This window comes from Choristoneura fumiferana, chromosome 12 (genome assembly GCF_025370935.1).
Source record: "Choristoneura fumiferana chromosome 12, NRCan_CFum_1, whole genome shotgun sequence".
Taxonomy (NCBI): domain Eukaryota; kingdom Metazoa; phylum Arthropoda; class Insecta; order Lepidoptera; family Tortricidae; genus Choristoneura; species Choristoneura fumiferana.
In genome coordinates, this window is record NC_133483.1 from 18,296,501 (window position 1) to 18,314,643 (window position 18,143).

General features: G+C 38.1%; 1 protein-coding gene across 1 annotated transcript in view; it reads left to right on the forward strand.

Moving 5' to 3' along the window:
- The first annotated feature begins 1,220 nt into the window (after positions 1 to 1,220).
- Abcd3 (ATP binding cassette subfamily D member Pmp70) overlaps positions 1,221 to 18,143 on the forward strand; it is a 30,323-nt gene continuing 13,400 nt past the window's right edge. Inside the window, exons 1-6 of the mRNA XM_074095646.1 lie at positions 1,221 to 1,446; positions 1,583 to 1,837; positions 5,933 to 6,002; positions 6,237 to 6,334; positions 17,309 to 17,489; positions 17,911 to 17,980. Coding sequence (XP_073951747.1) covers positions 1,340 to 1,446; positions 1,583 to 1,837; positions 5,933 to 6,002; positions 6,237 to 6,334; positions 17,309 to 17,489; positions 17,911 to 17,980 — 781 coding nt within the window. The 5' untranslated portion in view covers positions 1,221 to 1,339. The remainder of the gene's footprint in view (positions 1,447 to 1,582; positions 1,838 to 5,932; positions 6,003 to 6,236; positions 6,335 to 17,308; positions 17,490 to 17,910; positions 17,981 to 18,143) is intronic.

Here is an 18,143-nt window from a genome sequence, read left to right on the forward strand (position 1 = left end):
GAGCAAAGCCGCGGACGGACAGACAGACAGACAGACGGACAGACTGACAGACTTGGCGAAACTATAAGGGTTCCGTTTTTGCCATTTTGGCTCCGGAACCCTAAAAACCGACATAGAGGTAGGACACGCCCAGGATAGGGTTTTGTAGCCGTTACAAAAAAATCAAGTAGGTACATACTTACCTACCAAATATTTTTTCACATTTTGTATGGTATCTTCCTAACCAAGTTTAGGTATATTTAATAACTTAGGCTGCTAAAACTACTATAATAACACACTAACTACAAAATAACATCGCAGGTTGAAGGGAAGCCTAAAGGGTCTGTTTTTGTCATTTTAGCTACGGAACCCTAAAAACGAGCTCTCAAAGGGACGGCTACACCCCTATGATACCCCTCGTGCAGCGGGTGTCCATGGGCGGCTGTGATTGGTTGCCATCAGGTGTCCCACATATTCGTTTTGCCCCTTTTATTATAATAAATAAAATCTGTTGACGAAATACTTTATAGTTTTTATAGTTCCCCGAGTTCCCATTACCAAGGTACATGGTCCTATGACAAACCGAACTCAGTATCTTTCAAAATAGTTAAATAATTTGTCAAAAGATGGCGCTACTATACACATAAAAGCATTTCCTCAGTCAGATAAAAGCTATCATGCATTTGACATAATCGAGATCTCAAAACAAACAACAGGTACCCACAAAAATTTAAAAAACTAAAAAAAATATGGTAGGTATACGTGTGTTAACAATTTAATTTAATTTTTATTTTGACCACCATATAATACAAATACAGCAGGCCTACTCCGAAACTCGAAACTAGAAGTTCGTGTCGTGCGGTCCCTCTGACACTTATACTATTTAATACGAGAGCGAGAGGGACCGCACGACACGAACTTCGAGTTTCGAGTTTCGGAGTAGCCTTGCAGATACGAAACGAATCGCAACGCAAGGAGTAAAAAAACTACAGGAGAAGAATAATCCTTAATCTTATAACATTTTGCATTTTGACTGCGATGACTGATCTCAAAAATTACATCGTTTTTTTCATTTCAATTAATAATAAACAACCACGCCAAATTTCATATCTCTGAACCGAGCGGTAAAAAGATCAAAAACCTAGTATCACTTGTATATTCACAACAGAGCTACTCCTTTACCTCTCTGGTAGAAGCGCTTTGACACCTGTCACCTTGACTTAACTCACTTGACTGACTCGACTTCGACTTGACTGACACTTGACGTGCGTAAATTGCGCAAAGAGGTAGTGTTCGTCGTGTGATGAAAGTTCTTTAAAATATAGATGTTTAGTTGCTAAACTGAAACTAATAACTTACCATGGCTCCTAACTTTAGCAAAATAACTAGCAGGACAGATGTCAAAATCGGGCTAGCTGCGTCGGCTGCTATAGGAGCTTGGGTGATAAAAAATGCTCTCAAATCAAGGTGAGACTCGCTAAGTGCTGACGACTAAGTGGTTTTCCATTCGCATGTATTATTGAAACTGTTCTATATCATGTATGGCTGGCTATATGTAAACAAAGTTAGAGGTAAACATCAATTAACTAACAATATTTTGCAGCCAAACTAAGACGGTACGGCCCGGTCGTCTGTCGCCTGAAGAGCAGATACAGTATATGATCAAAGAGAGACACAAAAAGTCTCCGAAAGCGGCTGTTGACGCTAGATTTTTCTCTGAATTGAACTCGCTATGGAAAATTATGGTGCCTGGATTCTGGTCGAAGGAGAGTGGGTTTATGGGACTGATCGCTTTGTCCCTAATCGCACGGTCCATGTGCGATCTGTGGCTGATACAGCACACTACTTTAATAGAAGGGTGAGTTGAATTTATTTAGTTTTGACCTCGTAAGACCCATATCGAATTTTGGTCAATAGAATTTGAAATTTAATGTCAATTAGCGGAGTTGACATTAGCTTTGATGTATTTCCTAAATTTAGTAGGCCTTACGAGGGTAAGCTGTTATTTATTTAATTGGCCTAGACTGGTTACACACTCATTCTGGAATCAGTTCAGTCCATCATTCTGGTTTTCTGTCATTCAAAATGGATTGACAGAACTAGAGATGCGCCGAGTACAACTTTTACCGAGTAACCGAGTATACTCGGTTCAAAGTTTCTCAAACCGAGTACTCAGCCAAGTTACTCAGTTCAGTTTTTGGGCGCGAAAACAGGTTTAGAACAGATTCGCGCGGCGCTTCCAGGCGGGAATCCCCGCCTTCTCCCCCGCAAATTATGCAGTTGTTGTTTTAAAGAAAATCGCATTCGGTCTGTGCATTAATTGCTTAAATATTTTCAATCATTTTTGTGTTTTTTTATTAAGAAATACTCTTAATAACATTTTTAAACCAGCCTGTTTTATTATAATTCCTCTTAAATAATAATTTTATTTAGACAGAGTATACTCGCCAGTGGAACTAAGTTATTCGGCTGAGTACAAGTATCAAAAAAACTGCCAAATACACAGAGTACTGAGTATTAAACGAGTACTCGGCCCATCTCTAGACAGAACCTTTAATTTTCATCAGTCTGCTAGTCCATAAAGATTACATGATAATTCTGTCTTCATTCTGACCAGAATTATGGACTGAACTGACTCCAGAATTACAGTATAACCAAAGTATATATGCATAACAAAACATTATCCTTTTCTAACTACACAAAGCCAAGTATCCAGCAGCATATCCTTACTAGCATAAATATGAAGGTTGTTGACCTGTAAACAATATATATATTTTTACAATTTACCAGTGATGTGGTTATGAGAAATGGATGGATATGAGAAGGTGCATGAATATGTCCATTCGTCAAGCATTTGCTGCTTAATTGGAACCTGGAGTCCTCCAATGCACATGTGTGTTGTTGTCCTATGGTACCTCAGTGGTACAAAGGGCCTTCATGAGACGTCGCCATCCAATGTACATAATTGGCATTTATTCTAACCCACTGATTTGTACTTTATTATAAATTACTCTAGTTTCTATAAAGGCGTGAATAAATTAATATATACAGATAACACTGAAATACAATACATGTGAGACTTAAACAAAATTTGTATTCTTAACACAAAAATATCTGGTTCACTCAGATCACAGTCATTTTCAACAATACTTTCTGTCACATTGTGCAAGATGAGGGTAAAAAGAGATGGAGGATGCAATCGCAAACACTAGGCCTGAGGCTGTATTGCCTAATGTTTCTGATGCTCACAATCGCAATCAAATTACAGTTTTCTCATACAAAAACTGTCATTTGATTGCGATCGCGAGCGTCAGAAATGTTAGGCAATACAGCCTCTGGTCTGGTCTGGTCTGGTGGTGATCTGGTCTTTATAATCCAGGCCACTAAGGACATGGCAATATAGTTCAAAAATCCTTTAAATAGCAGTTATTTAATTTAATTAATAATAAAATAAAGGAGCTTTATTAAAGCAGGGCAAATCCTAACATAATCCTAACACAAATCTTAATATCTGAAACTATAAAATATATGTTTATGAGTAACCCTCATATGACACAGTCTCCTAAAATGGCCATGGGACATTGTTTGATGTGATTGTATCCTTACCCTTATGGCTCACGGTTATGAAAAAATATAATCAGAACTAACCATTTGGCTGTAAAACAAGTGTAACAGAAACAACATGTGAGTCCGCTTAGATTAGACCTTCGGGTAGGAGCCCTAAAAAAGGTATTGATGATAATTAGGCTTGGGACTTTTGGATGCTCGCTGTGGTTCTAGAATCCACGGAGTCGTCATTATGTTAAAATATTTTTTTCGAAGTCGAAGTCAAAGTGTGAAAATAAAGCATTTTATTAGATGTCATACATGGTCTATGCTGTATGATAAACACGTTATTATAACTGCAAATTATTTTATCATAAATCTATTAAACACACAAGTCACAGTAGTTCACAGGTGACGCGATATGCATATATATGAATAGTGTAAACAGAAACAACTTTTTTTAGGTAGGGACAAGTTTAGCTGCACAAAATTTGACAATGACCCATGTATATAATTAACTAAAACACTCTACTATTTGTAAACAAAATAAACTAAAACAAATACTTTAAGTAACAATAACAAAACTGTCTTCTTTAATCTAATATTAGTCTGCACTTCTAAATCTCCGATGAGGTACTGGCTTTTGGAATCAGAGCATCATAATCATCATCTATTACTATTTCTTGTTCATCATTAAAATGGTAGTAAGAATGGATCATTAAAAATGTCAATTTATTACTAGGGTTTTTTTTTTATTAGATGTCAGTAGTCTGTCTCAACACAAGTATGAAAGAGGATGCATAATTAAGTAAACTATATATTTTATGTATATGCATATCGCGTCACCTGTGAACTACTGTGACTTGTGCGTTTAATAGATTTATGATAAAATAATTTTCAGTTATAATAACGTGTTTATCATACAGCATAGACCATGTATGACATCTAATAAAATGCTTTATTTTTACAATTTGACTTTGACTTCGAAAAAATATTTTAACATAATGACGACTCCGTGGATTCTAGAACCATGGCGAGCATCCAAAAGTCCCAAGCCTAATGATAATATTGCCTAACTGTGTTGTTGTTGCTTTATTTGAAGTTCAAAGAGTCTTTAAATTATTCCAAACTTGACTGTTGCTGGCTTGGGTCAATAAATGAATAAAACAAAACATGACATTGCTTTATGAAATGCTAGTGTTACACTTGCCATCAATTTAATGATTTGGCCATGGTACAAGTAAACAGTACAAAATCTGACACAATTAAGTGTCAATAAATATCTGATACAACCCTGTTTCTAGGGCCAGTAGGATGTGTCAGATATTTTTGCACACTGCGCTGTGGCAGATATTATTGCAGGTGACTGTATCCTATATTAAGTATGACTGTGTTGCCCTAAATAAGTTTTGAAAAAGTGTCCAACGACCGGATAGCCAAGTGTCTAGAGAACCTGACTATGGAGGTTGAGGTCCCATGTTCAGCCCCTGGTCAGGGCAGATAGTTGTATAAGTGTGTGTTTGTTTTCGAGTATTGGATTTTTAACATATTTAAGTATGTATTTATGTACTAGGATTTATTCGCAGTTTCGATCCAGCCGTTGAATTGAAATTCTAGGATATTACTAAATTCTCATGTAGATTCCCAAAAATTGCATATAATAAAATATAACGACTTTAAACTGTAGAATACCGTCATTAGGTATATTTATTTTCCATTAATGTTTATGATCACCCTAACTGCATAGATAATTTTGATGCTCTGTGCTTTCTGATTGATAATTTTAGCTTGTGTTCGAATTTATTGATAAGTCGCTGCTCTTATATTTATGACTACTAGAACGAATTTACTGAAATGTTATGCTGCTCCGAAATATTTGAGTGCCTCGCTCGCGATACTATATCTGATGGGTCACTAGTCATAGTGAGTACCTAATTGCGAGGTGGTGCGTCCAAAGACATACCAAGGCCCTGTCCAGACGGAGCGTTTTGCGCGCGAGGGCACTCGCGCGTAGATGCTCGCGCGTTCCCTAGGTACAGACCTCGAAGACCTCGGGAACGCGCTAGTGGCCTTGCGCGCAAAACGCTCCGTCTGGACAGGGCAGGTAAGTCACTCATCTCCCACTCTCTGGGATTTCACGCCATTGATAGACATAGAAAAGGCCTCCCCCTTAGAACGCCAGAATGAACGATAACGTCCCACTCTCATCCACTGGTTGCCCGCAACTCTCACGATGTCGTCAGTCCACCTAAAGGGAGGCCCGCCAACCCTTCCTTTCTTTGGTTGCCACTCGAGAACTTTTCTCCCTCAACGGTTATCTGTTCTCCGAGCGATGTGGCCCGCCCATTGCCACTTCAACTACATTACATTGCCTTATTCATTAGCTAATTTGAAATACTGATTTCAGATCCATAATTACTATGAACAAACAAGAATTCAAAAGACTGCTGATACAATTCTTCACTGCCATGCCTATGGTAAGTAAATAGGTTACTTTTGTTTCATCAAATAAAAAAGACAAATTATCACTTGTCAAACAATTTTTCGTAAAAATTATTTTGCTAACTCTTAACAAATAATTGTAACGCTAACCCAATGTTTGGCAAGTGAACGTTTAAACAATGACTTGCTTACCAACTAGTGCTTTTAACGAATTTCATGTAGTCAAATGTTTCTGTGAAGAAGTTCTTGACCTTCATCTTTTCTTTCAGATATCTTTAGTTAACAATGTGCTGAAATGGAGCTTAGGGGAAATGAAGCTGCGAGTCCGGACGAACCTATCAATGTATTTGTACCAGCAGTATATGAAGTGAGTACATAGAATACTTCTCTGAACGATTGTTATCCTGTTCATAAAACAAAAGCGAAACTTTGTGAGCGTGAGTGTTTGTGCTTCCAACTCTTTCACTCCAAAACGAAATGAATGAAAGGTTTGTACAAATCAACGCACGTAAAAAGAGCTGGCGATATACCTGCGCAGTGAGCGAAATACGGACCAAATTGGCGGCGGAGCAGTGGGGCCCGCGGGAGGGGCGTTGGAGCGTGCGCGCGGCCGTCACGCCATTGGCTTGTGAGTTGACAGATGCGCAAACGTATCCCCTCCACTAGCCACCCAGAGCTCTTTTTACGTGCGTTGACTTGTACAGTCGAGGAACTGAATCATATACCAGGGTGGAACCTTTTCATAAACAATTTCGCTATCGTTTCTTTGGCAGATGTATGGGATGTCAACATGACATTATAAGCACAAAGGTTCCATTCTGATATGTGATTCAGTTTCCTTGACTTCACAGTTAAAGGCATAAATACTGATGTGCCAAAGGAAACTTTCCAAAATTGCGGATTTTTACCTAATTTCGGAAACTTCTTACAATTTGGGGATTGAAACTTTCCTAAATATATATTTCCTTTTTGTGATAATTTCCAGAAATTTCCGAAAACTTTTCCATCGTTTTTGGAAAATTTCCGCAACATGCTTTGCACATCTGTAGGCATAAATACACAGCCATAGCGTCAAATACCTATATGAATACATCAACCTTATGGTTAGTGGCATAAATAAAGGTGTACGGATATTTTTGATGTGTCGCACAATGTCACAAAGAACTGCACCCAAACGAGGGAACATAAATATTTACTTAGACATGCCAGTTTTAGTGTTAATTGTGCTATGTCAATAATTTAAACCGACCTTGACTACTAATTCCGTCAAACGACCACTTTAAATATAAATTGATCGTGATTATTGACTTGCAAATCATTCTTTCTTTTGCACGACTGCTCACAGAACGATGCGTTGCGTTATGTTTATAATTTGTATACAAAGTTGGTCATCCTTAATCAAATAGTAAACTTCGTTGATTGCTAATCGGTTATTAAAAATATTGAGTTAGGTGGTTTTATTTTCAGGTGTTATTGAGTTATAAATTGCTAGCTAATATATTATATCTACTGTAATTTTTTTTACACATAAATTTTGGTTTAATAACACATTAAAACAAATGAATGAATTTACAATTGAAATAAAAAGCTATCCTAAAAATAACTAAGTTAAAAAATATATTATATTACAATTTAAAAAAAATGCCTCAACTCGCTGCCGGTTGGGTAGCGTACCCAGAAGGCTGGCAGCATTGCCGCGTTGCATGGCAATGCTGATCCGCTTTGCCAGATATGTTCCAGTCTTCTGGTCACGCGTCAGTTCCACGAGTCTTTTACAGCACTCTTTATACACTGTGGGTGCTTTCCCCCAGAGTCCCAGAGTCTATCCCAAACGGTGCAAACACGTACCCACTACATCACAAATTAACGTAAATAATTATTATATTTTTTTTAAACAATGGCTGCGGTAATTACAAAAGATGACAACTTTTAGTTTCTCCTTTGTTGCTTTGAAGTGTTGTAATTTTTCTTTATTATAAAAAAAAACAATTTTTTATATTTTTAGGTATATTGATTCAAAAAGCTAATAATGACCATTAATTAAGTGCTTTTCTGTTTTGACTTATTGTTTAATTGACTTTTAACCCTTTATTGTACATACATAAAAATATCAGTTTACGTTGAGAGATTACAAAGGATGGGTTAAGGCTGAGGGTAAGACCGCACACAGTAAGACGTTTTCTATTAGTGCGTTAACCAATGCTCGTTTATTTTCAGATCGGTTTGACTGTTATTGATGCGATTTTCTGTAATGGATTTGATGTTTGTAACTGCGATTTATTAACTTGTTTAGCTTTGCTTGTAGGTAACTTTGACTTTAAATTAGTTAGAGGTATATTCGGCGATAGTTCATAAGTATTATGAGAACGCTTCACAATAGCGACTGTCGCTTAACTATCGCAAAGTGTATGACAGGGGTCCATATTGACTCTAATAAAATTCTTATTTCTATTTTTTATTATACTACCGATTTTTATTCATAATAATCCCTCTTCATATTTTTTTTCCTCATAATTTTTTTGCTCATAAGATTTTATTACTAACATCGGAACTCATAACAGACAGTGTTAATTTTTTTTTTACTACTGAGAACAATATATCTCAACTCATAATGTTGTTTTTTTGTTAGTATAAGAAAATGTATGAAAACAAATATTAGTATGAACGAGGTGTATGATTAGTGAGTGATCATTATGATGTAAAATGGTATGAGAAAAAATTTCGGACTTCGGATACCAGGACTTAAAAAGTTATGTGAAAATATGCGCACCTGTAATGACAGACGTCGCTTATCATAGCGCGCACTGATTTTTGTGGTAGGAGGTACGCAGTTGTTGTTAAGCGCCAACCGGGCATAAAAGCGGACGCGGCGGAATATTGCTATTTGCACAAGATTCACGCTTCAAGTGTCTTTTGGGTGTTCGCGTGTTGTTGCCAAACATAACGGATAACAACGAATACACGGCGGCCCGGTAAACGACTTCTCTGTCCATTGCGTGTGTTGCCAGTGACTTGCCAGACAACCACTGTGCAGCGAGCGTCTCGGCCGCGCATTGAACAGAGAACGCGCTCGCTGCACGCCAATCGCGCGCAGGGGGGTTACTACGAAATTCGTATCGTACCGTCCCTCACTCCGTCAGCGGGACGGCATGATACCAAGTTCGAATTTCGCACTTTGTAGTATAGGGCCTCCTGGTTGAGCCTTGAGCCGTGAACTTGTTCCAATTATTACGGAAGCACGAAACATGTTAGTAAAAATATCTTGACCGCGGGTTCGGTCGGATGTGTTAAAACTGGTTTCAAAGTCCATTTTTCTGGGTCAATTCGCTGTCCTTGATTTTAATAGATTTTATTTGTGGTCGATCTTAATTTTTGGAAATTTTTATCACTGGATTTCAATTCAACTGCTAGACCCTAGACCTAATGATAACGCGTGCGAAGCTGCAGGTACAGACAAGGGCAAAGATATCGACACGGCCAAAATTGCAAAAATATGTATACACAGCCTTAATATTAAGTGCATAAAGTCGTGTATACAAATTTTTGTAACTTTGGCCGTGTCGTTCGTTATCTTTGCCCTTGACTGGACCTAACGACTAGTCTTAACATAATCTCTTTAGCTTTTTAAAATAGCATACCTATTCTTTCGGCTAACTGTTCTCGCATATTTATTACGGCCGGTCATTATAAGGCCAACGTCTGTATCTATTAAAAATTAAAACCGTCATGACCATTCGAAATTCGAGAAGCCATTTTGAATCTTACATCCTCGTGATAAAGTACGGTGGTGATGTATGAATCACTATGCCTACGTTCCGGTTAGCTATATTTAAATTACGTGGGTATAGATGTACTGCATGGACACTTCATGGCGGTTAGAGATCAGAGGGCGAGAATATATATTATATTATTATTTAGCATCGATAATTTACATGCATTTATGTGAGACAGCGTAAGTAAAGGTGACCATTATTATTTTAGTACGACCACTATTGGCAATATAAATCAACATTAAAGTTAAGTGCGGGTCGTATTCGCGCACTTAGGGTTGGGTACAAATAAAATATAATTTAAAAAGTCAAAATTCCTCTGCCTCAAAAAACTTTAATAAAAACTGTGGTGTTCTTCTTTCACATAGTTAGGGCCTGGACACATGTCGCCGGTACGGTGCCGTCTATGGTGTCACGGCGCGGCGCCGTCAAACGGCGTCGTGCCGAAACACGGTGCCGCGTACGGTGCCGTACACGGCGCCGCGAACGGCGTCGTACCACGGCGCGGTGCCGTGTATGACGCCGTGCACGGTGCATCGCTTGGTAGTTTAACTAGTTTACGTTTTGCTGCTGAACGCATAACACGCAAGTAAATAGTGCATAAAAATCTCTCCATCATGGTTCATTAAAGACATGTATGGATTCACCCAATATGTTCGTTTCTGTTTTTTCTTCATTCGTCGTCTTAGCAGTAGGAGCAGGAGAATACGTTTTTCTTGGTCCATGTCAAGGCAAAAACTGTATACTTGTATATATTTAAAACGACAATTGTTTTGTATATTTGAACCGATGGTTGTACTTGCGTGTTATGCGTTCAGCAGCAAAACGTTAACTAGTTAAACTACCAAGCGATGCACCGTGCACGGCGTCGTACACGGCACCGCGCCGTGGTACGACGCCGTTCGCGGCGCCGTGTACGGCACCGTACGCGGCACCGTGTTTCGGCACGACGCCGTTTGACGGCGCCGCGCCGTGACACCGTAGACGGCACCGTACCGCGACATGTGTCCAGGCCCTTATGTAGTAAAACACAGTTATATATTTTACCTGTAGTCTTTGTATTTTACCGAGACGCCCGCGTGGTACCGCCTTGATCGGTCGCTTGACAGCAAGTGTCACTCGCCCCGCCCGCTCCGGGTGTTCCCACTCGTCCGCCCCGCTCTTTATTGACAGTACAAAAACAAAAAAAGAAAAAAAACAAGTCTAGCAGTCTTAAACTTCAACAGGACCCATTCATAATTGTAACCAGTTGTTAACATGAGTTCCAATGTACTTGTATAAGAAAACAAGTTGTAATACGTTTGAACGTTAGTTAACGTTCGCCTAATCAGTTACTATCGTAAAATTGTAAAATTATGTGTAACCAAACCAATTTAACAAGTTAAAATATTCAGAAAATAATAACATACTTACATCTCAGTTATATTGTAAATGCGAAAGTTTGTGTGTGTTCGGATTTAGGTGAAATTCATCCGCCATGCGTCCGGGTTTCCCCGGATTTGTCCTGGTTTAGAGGGCGTCCGGGGAGCGTCCAGGGTTTCATTTGTAGCAATTAGAATTTTTCATAGAATTAATTTCCAGCAAGCTGTAAATCGTTTTATAAGGATCTTATTTGATTGGCCTATGTTTTATTATACCTACTGACCATGTTTAATAAAAACCCAAACCTGTTGACATGTCCGCGTTTTGGGCTCCAAAATCTGGGGTTTTCACGCGTCTTGTCCTGGTAGCTAAATTTTAGAGATGGCAGCCCTACCTACATACCTACCACACTATTTTTATATCTCGATTATCCCACGGGTTAGGGATATAATCTCAAAATATTATCCGCTGCATAATAGAGAAATGAAATTGGCCTACGTTGTCGTAATGCAACTTCAATAAAGACCACGATCAAATTTTGGCAATTCGCTAAAATCCCTGAATTTCAATTCAACTGCTGGATCGCGGGCAAGCACTAAGTGATAAAATAAAATAGAAAGTTCAGGGGGTCCACATATTACATACAAGAAACGTATTATTTTTGCTTTTTGCGTTTAAAACAAACCTCAAAGTGTAACTGAGAATACAGATAAATATACATTACCTAATATTCATGTGCGGAATTACATTTGAAATTTACCACGAGCTTTACGGTGAAGGAAAACATCGTGAGGAAACCTGCACAAACCTGCGAAGCAATTCAATGGTATGTGTGAAGTTCCCAATCCGCACTGGGCCCGCGTGGGAACTACTGCCCAAGCCCTCTCATTCTGAGGGGAGGCCTGTGCCCTGCAGTGGGACGTATATAGGCTGGGATGGATACATTACCTACTACATGGTCACAAAATGGGTCGGCCTTAGGGAACAAATTAAAACTTTGTATTTTTTCTGTCGGCGGCTGCAATTTATGAACTTAACAGGTAACTACTTGACCTTATATTGTTAATTGTTATTGTATTTCTATATTTGTTCTGTCTTTGTCAAAATAGATAAAAAAATTGAGAAGGTAATTTTATTTGTGGGTACGCTTGGTACGTTCATTTTAATACAAGATAATAGTTTTTTGGCGATACGGTGCCATGATTATATTATTTATCGGACACGGGGACAAACTGATAATTAATACAAGATAAAATGATTATAAAAAAGCTATTTTATTTTGACAGCTGGCAGTTTTATTCCGTTATTTATTACATGAAATTTCCTTAAAAAAAAACTACATGAGGCCTTAAGCAATCCACGTCTGTGCCCCCCCCCCCCCACTTCCTCTCCCCTATAGTAAACTAGTCGATATGTCTTTCCGTCTTGTCCGTGCCGTACTTGGTTTTAGAATAAAACGACAAAGGACGTGCTATATTGACGTCTCTATTTGTGTTGTCCCATTAAACAGAGACGGCATCACCTGTCACATGAAATTTATCAACGAGTGGTGAAGCAGGTCCTTAGTCTCATGTATGACAATGGTAGGGTTCCGTTGAGTATCCAAACGATGCTAACAGCGCATCAAGACCATAAAGTAATTACTATGGCTCCGCTATGTATTTCTTCGTCTGTCATATGCTGTATTTTTGAACGATAGTTAGGGTTGCCATAACTTCTGGGAACCAATACGGGGCAATTTCTCTTTCGATGCCCCCCAAAACTCGTAAATAAAAAATATGCAACGCCGATAGATAGATACGCTTCCCAACTATATCATAAGTACCTAGTGAGAGACAAACAATTTGTTTCCTAACAGATACCATCTGATCTCAACGATAGTGTTGCTAATCATTATTATTATTAGAAATTTAGTTCACAATTAAACATCTTTCGTCGTTTTGGGTCGTGGGTTGAAACCCCGGCTCGCACCTCTGAGTTTTTTCAAATTCATGTGCGGAATTACATTTGAAATTTACCACGAGCTTTGCGGTGAAGGAAAACATCGTGAGGAAACCTGCACAAACCTGCGAAGCAATTCAATGGTGCGTGTGAAGTTCTCAATCCGCACTGGGGCCGCGTGGGAACTATAGCCCAAGCCCTCTTGTTCTGAGAGGAGGCCTGTGCCCAGCAGTGGGACGTATATAGGCTGGGATGATAATGATGATGATGAAACATCTTTAAACATCAAATTACTATTTAGTAAGTAAGGCCGCGCGCCCGGTCCATTTTGTCGAAATACGGGCAAAAAAACCGGACATGTAGTACCTAATACGGGACGGGCTGATCAATTACGGTGACAGTCCCGTACTTATGTACGGGACGGATGGCAACCCTAACGATAGTGCATGGCTTCAGTAAAGTCGTGTGTAGATTAATTTGAGCACCGTTGATGCTCATCCATTTTTGCTACTGACTGTACGTTAGTAGTTAGATTCGCACTTGACAGGTTTTGTAACAGGCAATGTGAAATAAGTATCAGTGTAAGTAAAGTCGGGCGATCAGATTATTGAATACTTATATTACATATACTTATATTATATATATCTATTTAACATTGATTGATAACAAGGTCACGTTTTTAATATTATCTTGTTTTGATTTTAGATAAAACTGACTAAAATTTGCCAAGGGCTCTATGCTAATTATAATAATTGTCATAAAATGGAGCAGGGTTTTTTTTTTCTAGTCTAGTTTTGCAAACATTGGTTAAGTAAATGTAATAAATACTCGACTCTCTTTGCTGCAGTCGGTCAAAAACTGGGCTCTACGAGGTTAAAGAGTGTAATAATTTAAAAACAGTTAAATATTTAGAACCTAAAATGACCCCTACATATAATGGAATAAATAAACATTTAAACAAAATTAAGCTCTCTAATATACAAGGTGTTAATCAAATAACTGCAAACCTCGGACAGCCCAAAAATATTAGTATTAGTAGTAGTAGTATTATAGTTTTTTAGTTATTTCATTGCGTTTACTAGGTACATTATGTCTAAAAATATTGGAATGTTTTGCTAAGTCAGTATCTCTTGATTTCTATTCTAATTCTTATCTTGAGTCATAATTTGTATTTGTATTAAAATCGTGTATTACCTAACCTCGCTCAACCAAGCTGTTTCCACTAGAGATGAGCTGAGCGAGGATAGGTTACTGAAGCGTTTCTATTGGTTCATGACAAACACATTCTTCGCTACACATCGTCGCACGTCTCGTGCGTAAAGTGAGCATAACCGGTGTAGTAATAAAACTATAATATGGTGAAAGTGACGTCAATCGCAACCTAACGCCCAGAGTTCTTTACAAAGGACTTATTGTAATTTAAACATCAAACTCTATCATAAATGACATAAAGTTTGATGTTCATAAATCAAAATTTGATATGGGCGTTAGGAGGTTCATTCTCGCCCCCGTGTTAATATTTTAAATGCAAAAGTAACTCTGCCCGACTGTCAAATCTTCACGCTTAAACCGATGAACCGATTCAGATGAAATTTGGAATAGAGATAGTTTGAGACCCTGGGATCCTTCCCAGGATCACTATGGCTATTCAATTTTACTATGCAATTTTTCGTGATGAAATCTAGGTATCCTATGTCCTCATAGGATAGCTTTCATCCCGAATAATTGCATAGTTCCCGCGGGATAAACTTATTCTTGGCAGACGAAGTCGCGGCCAAAAGCTAGTTTAAAATATTCCAATCGAATAATTATTGTAATGAATGACATATAACTGTCGTTAGGCCCCTTGCAGAAACCACTGCGTCATCTATTACGTGAACTAGCAAAAACCGGTCGGCGATTTAAGAAAAATAACGTAACATTTGTACATTAATAAATTCAGGTTCACGCGCCATTATATGTTATATATATTGTACCGAGATTAGATAACCCGTGCTGGACTCTGTCCTACAGTGCCATAATACTTTGGATTATCGTTTGTAGCATATCCGTATTCGGATTGAGCTTTACATAATGATTTGCGCGTGTTATTTGCTGGACAAACATAATCCGAAGTGCTTTTAGGACGCATATCGTATGCTGAGACTGAACGGCAGGGCTACTGCGAAATTCGAAGTTCGTATCGTACCGTCCCTCTCACTCTCGCATTAAACAATATTAGCGTCAGCGGGACGGCAAGATACGATTCGAATTTTAAACTTCGTTTATTAGGGCCTGTTCCCTCCCAGTTGTTAGCACAGGGTATTGAATTATGTTGCATTGCATTGAATAATAATATTCAGCCGCTCCGGGCACAGATAATTTTCGCCGCATTTCACATACCTACACTTAGGGCCGCCACGTACATTCGGAATTCCGAACGCAGTAAATCCATACAAATCTATGGACCTACCACATACAAACAGTAGTTTTCCGTCCGAAGTTTTCTCCGATTCGCAATTCCGCATGGTGGCCTGTGCGTACAGAATTGAAATAAACGTATGTGTGTGATGTAGGTATTTACGGATTTCCGAATGTATGTGTCGGCCCTAACGGTGGATGGTGGATGGTTAACGGCTAGGCTGGATGATAGAAATAAGTCAATTTTACCGCCCCTAATTATTTGCTGTTCTGGTCAAATGCCTGGCTGGTTTTTTTTCCTTAAAGGTTAATTCAAGGTTAGACAGATGTTGATTGAAGTGTTTGCTATAAAGATATTTCGAGTTTGGCTTGACATCTAGATGCATTAAGTAGTTAGTATTGTAGGTAAGTATGCATTTTTTTTATTCCATTTTATGCAGAGTTGCTTGGCGTTTGACCACAAACGAATGGAGGGCCTTGATGTGGTCGACTTCAAAACTGTCCGGAAAACAATAATTATCATTCGCGATACACTTACTTACTGTACATTCTTCAAGCGATTTAATTTTTCTCTGCTATACATTGTCTGTATATCTAAATAAATAAATAAATATCACGGGACAATTCACACCAATTGACCTAGTCCCAAAGTAAGCAACGGATAAATATAATTATATAGATAGATACATACTTAAATACATAGTAACACCCAAAACCCGAGAACAAACATTCGTATTTTTCATACAAATATCTGCCCCGACACGGGAATCGAACCCGGGACCTCAAGCTTCGTAGTCAGGTTCTCTAACCACTAGGCCATCTGGTCGTCTAAAATTTCTATTTTTATATTAATATACAGGATATGGTAAATTCAATAGTGTTCAAATGCCTTATTAGTCCAATCTTTACCTTGTTATTTATGGATGACCTCAAGTTCAATGGACGGTATGGTAGTCACTAGTCAGGTGTATAATGCCAGAAACGCGCACGTAGTTATTTACGCAATGTTATATTAAGGGGCTGTTTCACCATCCATTGATTAGTGTTAACTGATGGTTAAATGTGATGCCGTCTCCGTCTATTCGAACAAAACAAATATAGACGGCATCACATTTAACCGTCAGTTAACACTAATTTATGGATGGTGAAACAGCCCCTAAATGTTTAAATGAAGCTACATGCAAATAAACAACTTTTTCTAGTTAGTTACGCCTGCCATAGTCATTGCACATTAATACGTAAAACAATTAATGTTTGCACGAAACGCCTTTATGATCAGGAATCGACGGACAAGCGTCATTATTCCTACGAACTTAATTTTATAATTAATCAGTTAACTAATTTCTTACCTGTGATTTTATTTTGATTTCTAGTAAATAAATAACGCAAAGATAATGTTTTAGACTACCGCGGTCAGGTCATTACTTATTTTTAACCGAATTCAAAAAAGGAGGAGGTAGGACTATCGTAATATGGCGGTAAAGAAAACTCTTTCGTTTATTAAAAATTAAGTGATGCTACTTAAAAATCTGATATTTTTTCTGCTAAGTAATTAGAAAGGTTATTCCTATCGATAAAAAAAAGTTTCAAGCGTTTCTAAGATTTTTCATCAATTCCCCATTTAGGTTTAATAAAAATACCATTCAATTTTTTTTGTTTTAACTCTCACTTGACAGGGAATCGAACCTGGTCAAAATCTCAGTAAACTTTGTTATAAATTGTGCACATTTTCTTGACCTCCACAACTCCCGTTCTGACGCTATGTATTCGGTTTTGTCGCTTTGCGGTAAGGTTGTCTTTTTTCCCGGAGATTGCAGCACCCCTGGTTCCAAGTTCACTCCGACTAATAAGTAATAATATTGTTCCAGGGGTTTCACCTACTACCAAGTGACGAACCTCGACAATCGGATATCCAACGCCGATCAGCTGTTAACGACTGACATTGATAAGTTCTGCGAGACAGTCATAGATCTTTACAGCAATATTAGCAAGCCTATACTGGACATTGGTATATATCTGTATAGGCTTACTGTCAACTTGGGCGTCAGTGTAAGTATACAAAATTAAAGATTCAAGTAAGTGCTATTTTGGAAACCGAGCAAAGCGAGTGCTCATAGATCTCATTGAACATTCCACGTTTTTGCTTTTTCCTTTAAAAATTATTTTGGTTAAAACTTAAGAGACTGCTATTTGTCCGTTTTGCTCAAGTCCAAAATACATTAATAAGTTTTTTACTTGACTTAATAACTATTTGATTTTATGCCTAACGAGTAGGTAACTACTGCCATAAAAATACTAACTTTTCTAACATATATGTTTATAAAATTAGTACTTAAATCACATTTTTAACTTTGAAACTAAGAGGTTTGTATAACGACAGCGCTCGCCTAAAGCTCGGATGACATATGCACCCGTTGGTTGTAAGCGACTTTCTCTCCATGATGTTTAAATTACTATTGTCTCTTTTCAGACGCCTGGCATTATGATGGCATACCTTCTTGTGTCTGGCATGTTCCTGACATACCTTAGGAAGCCTACAGGTTAGAAACTTATATTGTTGACCAAATAACATAGTATTCTCGTTAAAAATAGGAATCAATAATTTTTGGATTCTAACACAGTTGGTATTACTATAGTTTGGAAACTACGTTAAAAATGTTTTCATTTAATTGTCAACCGCACTGAAAGTTCGCTCCCTGATTA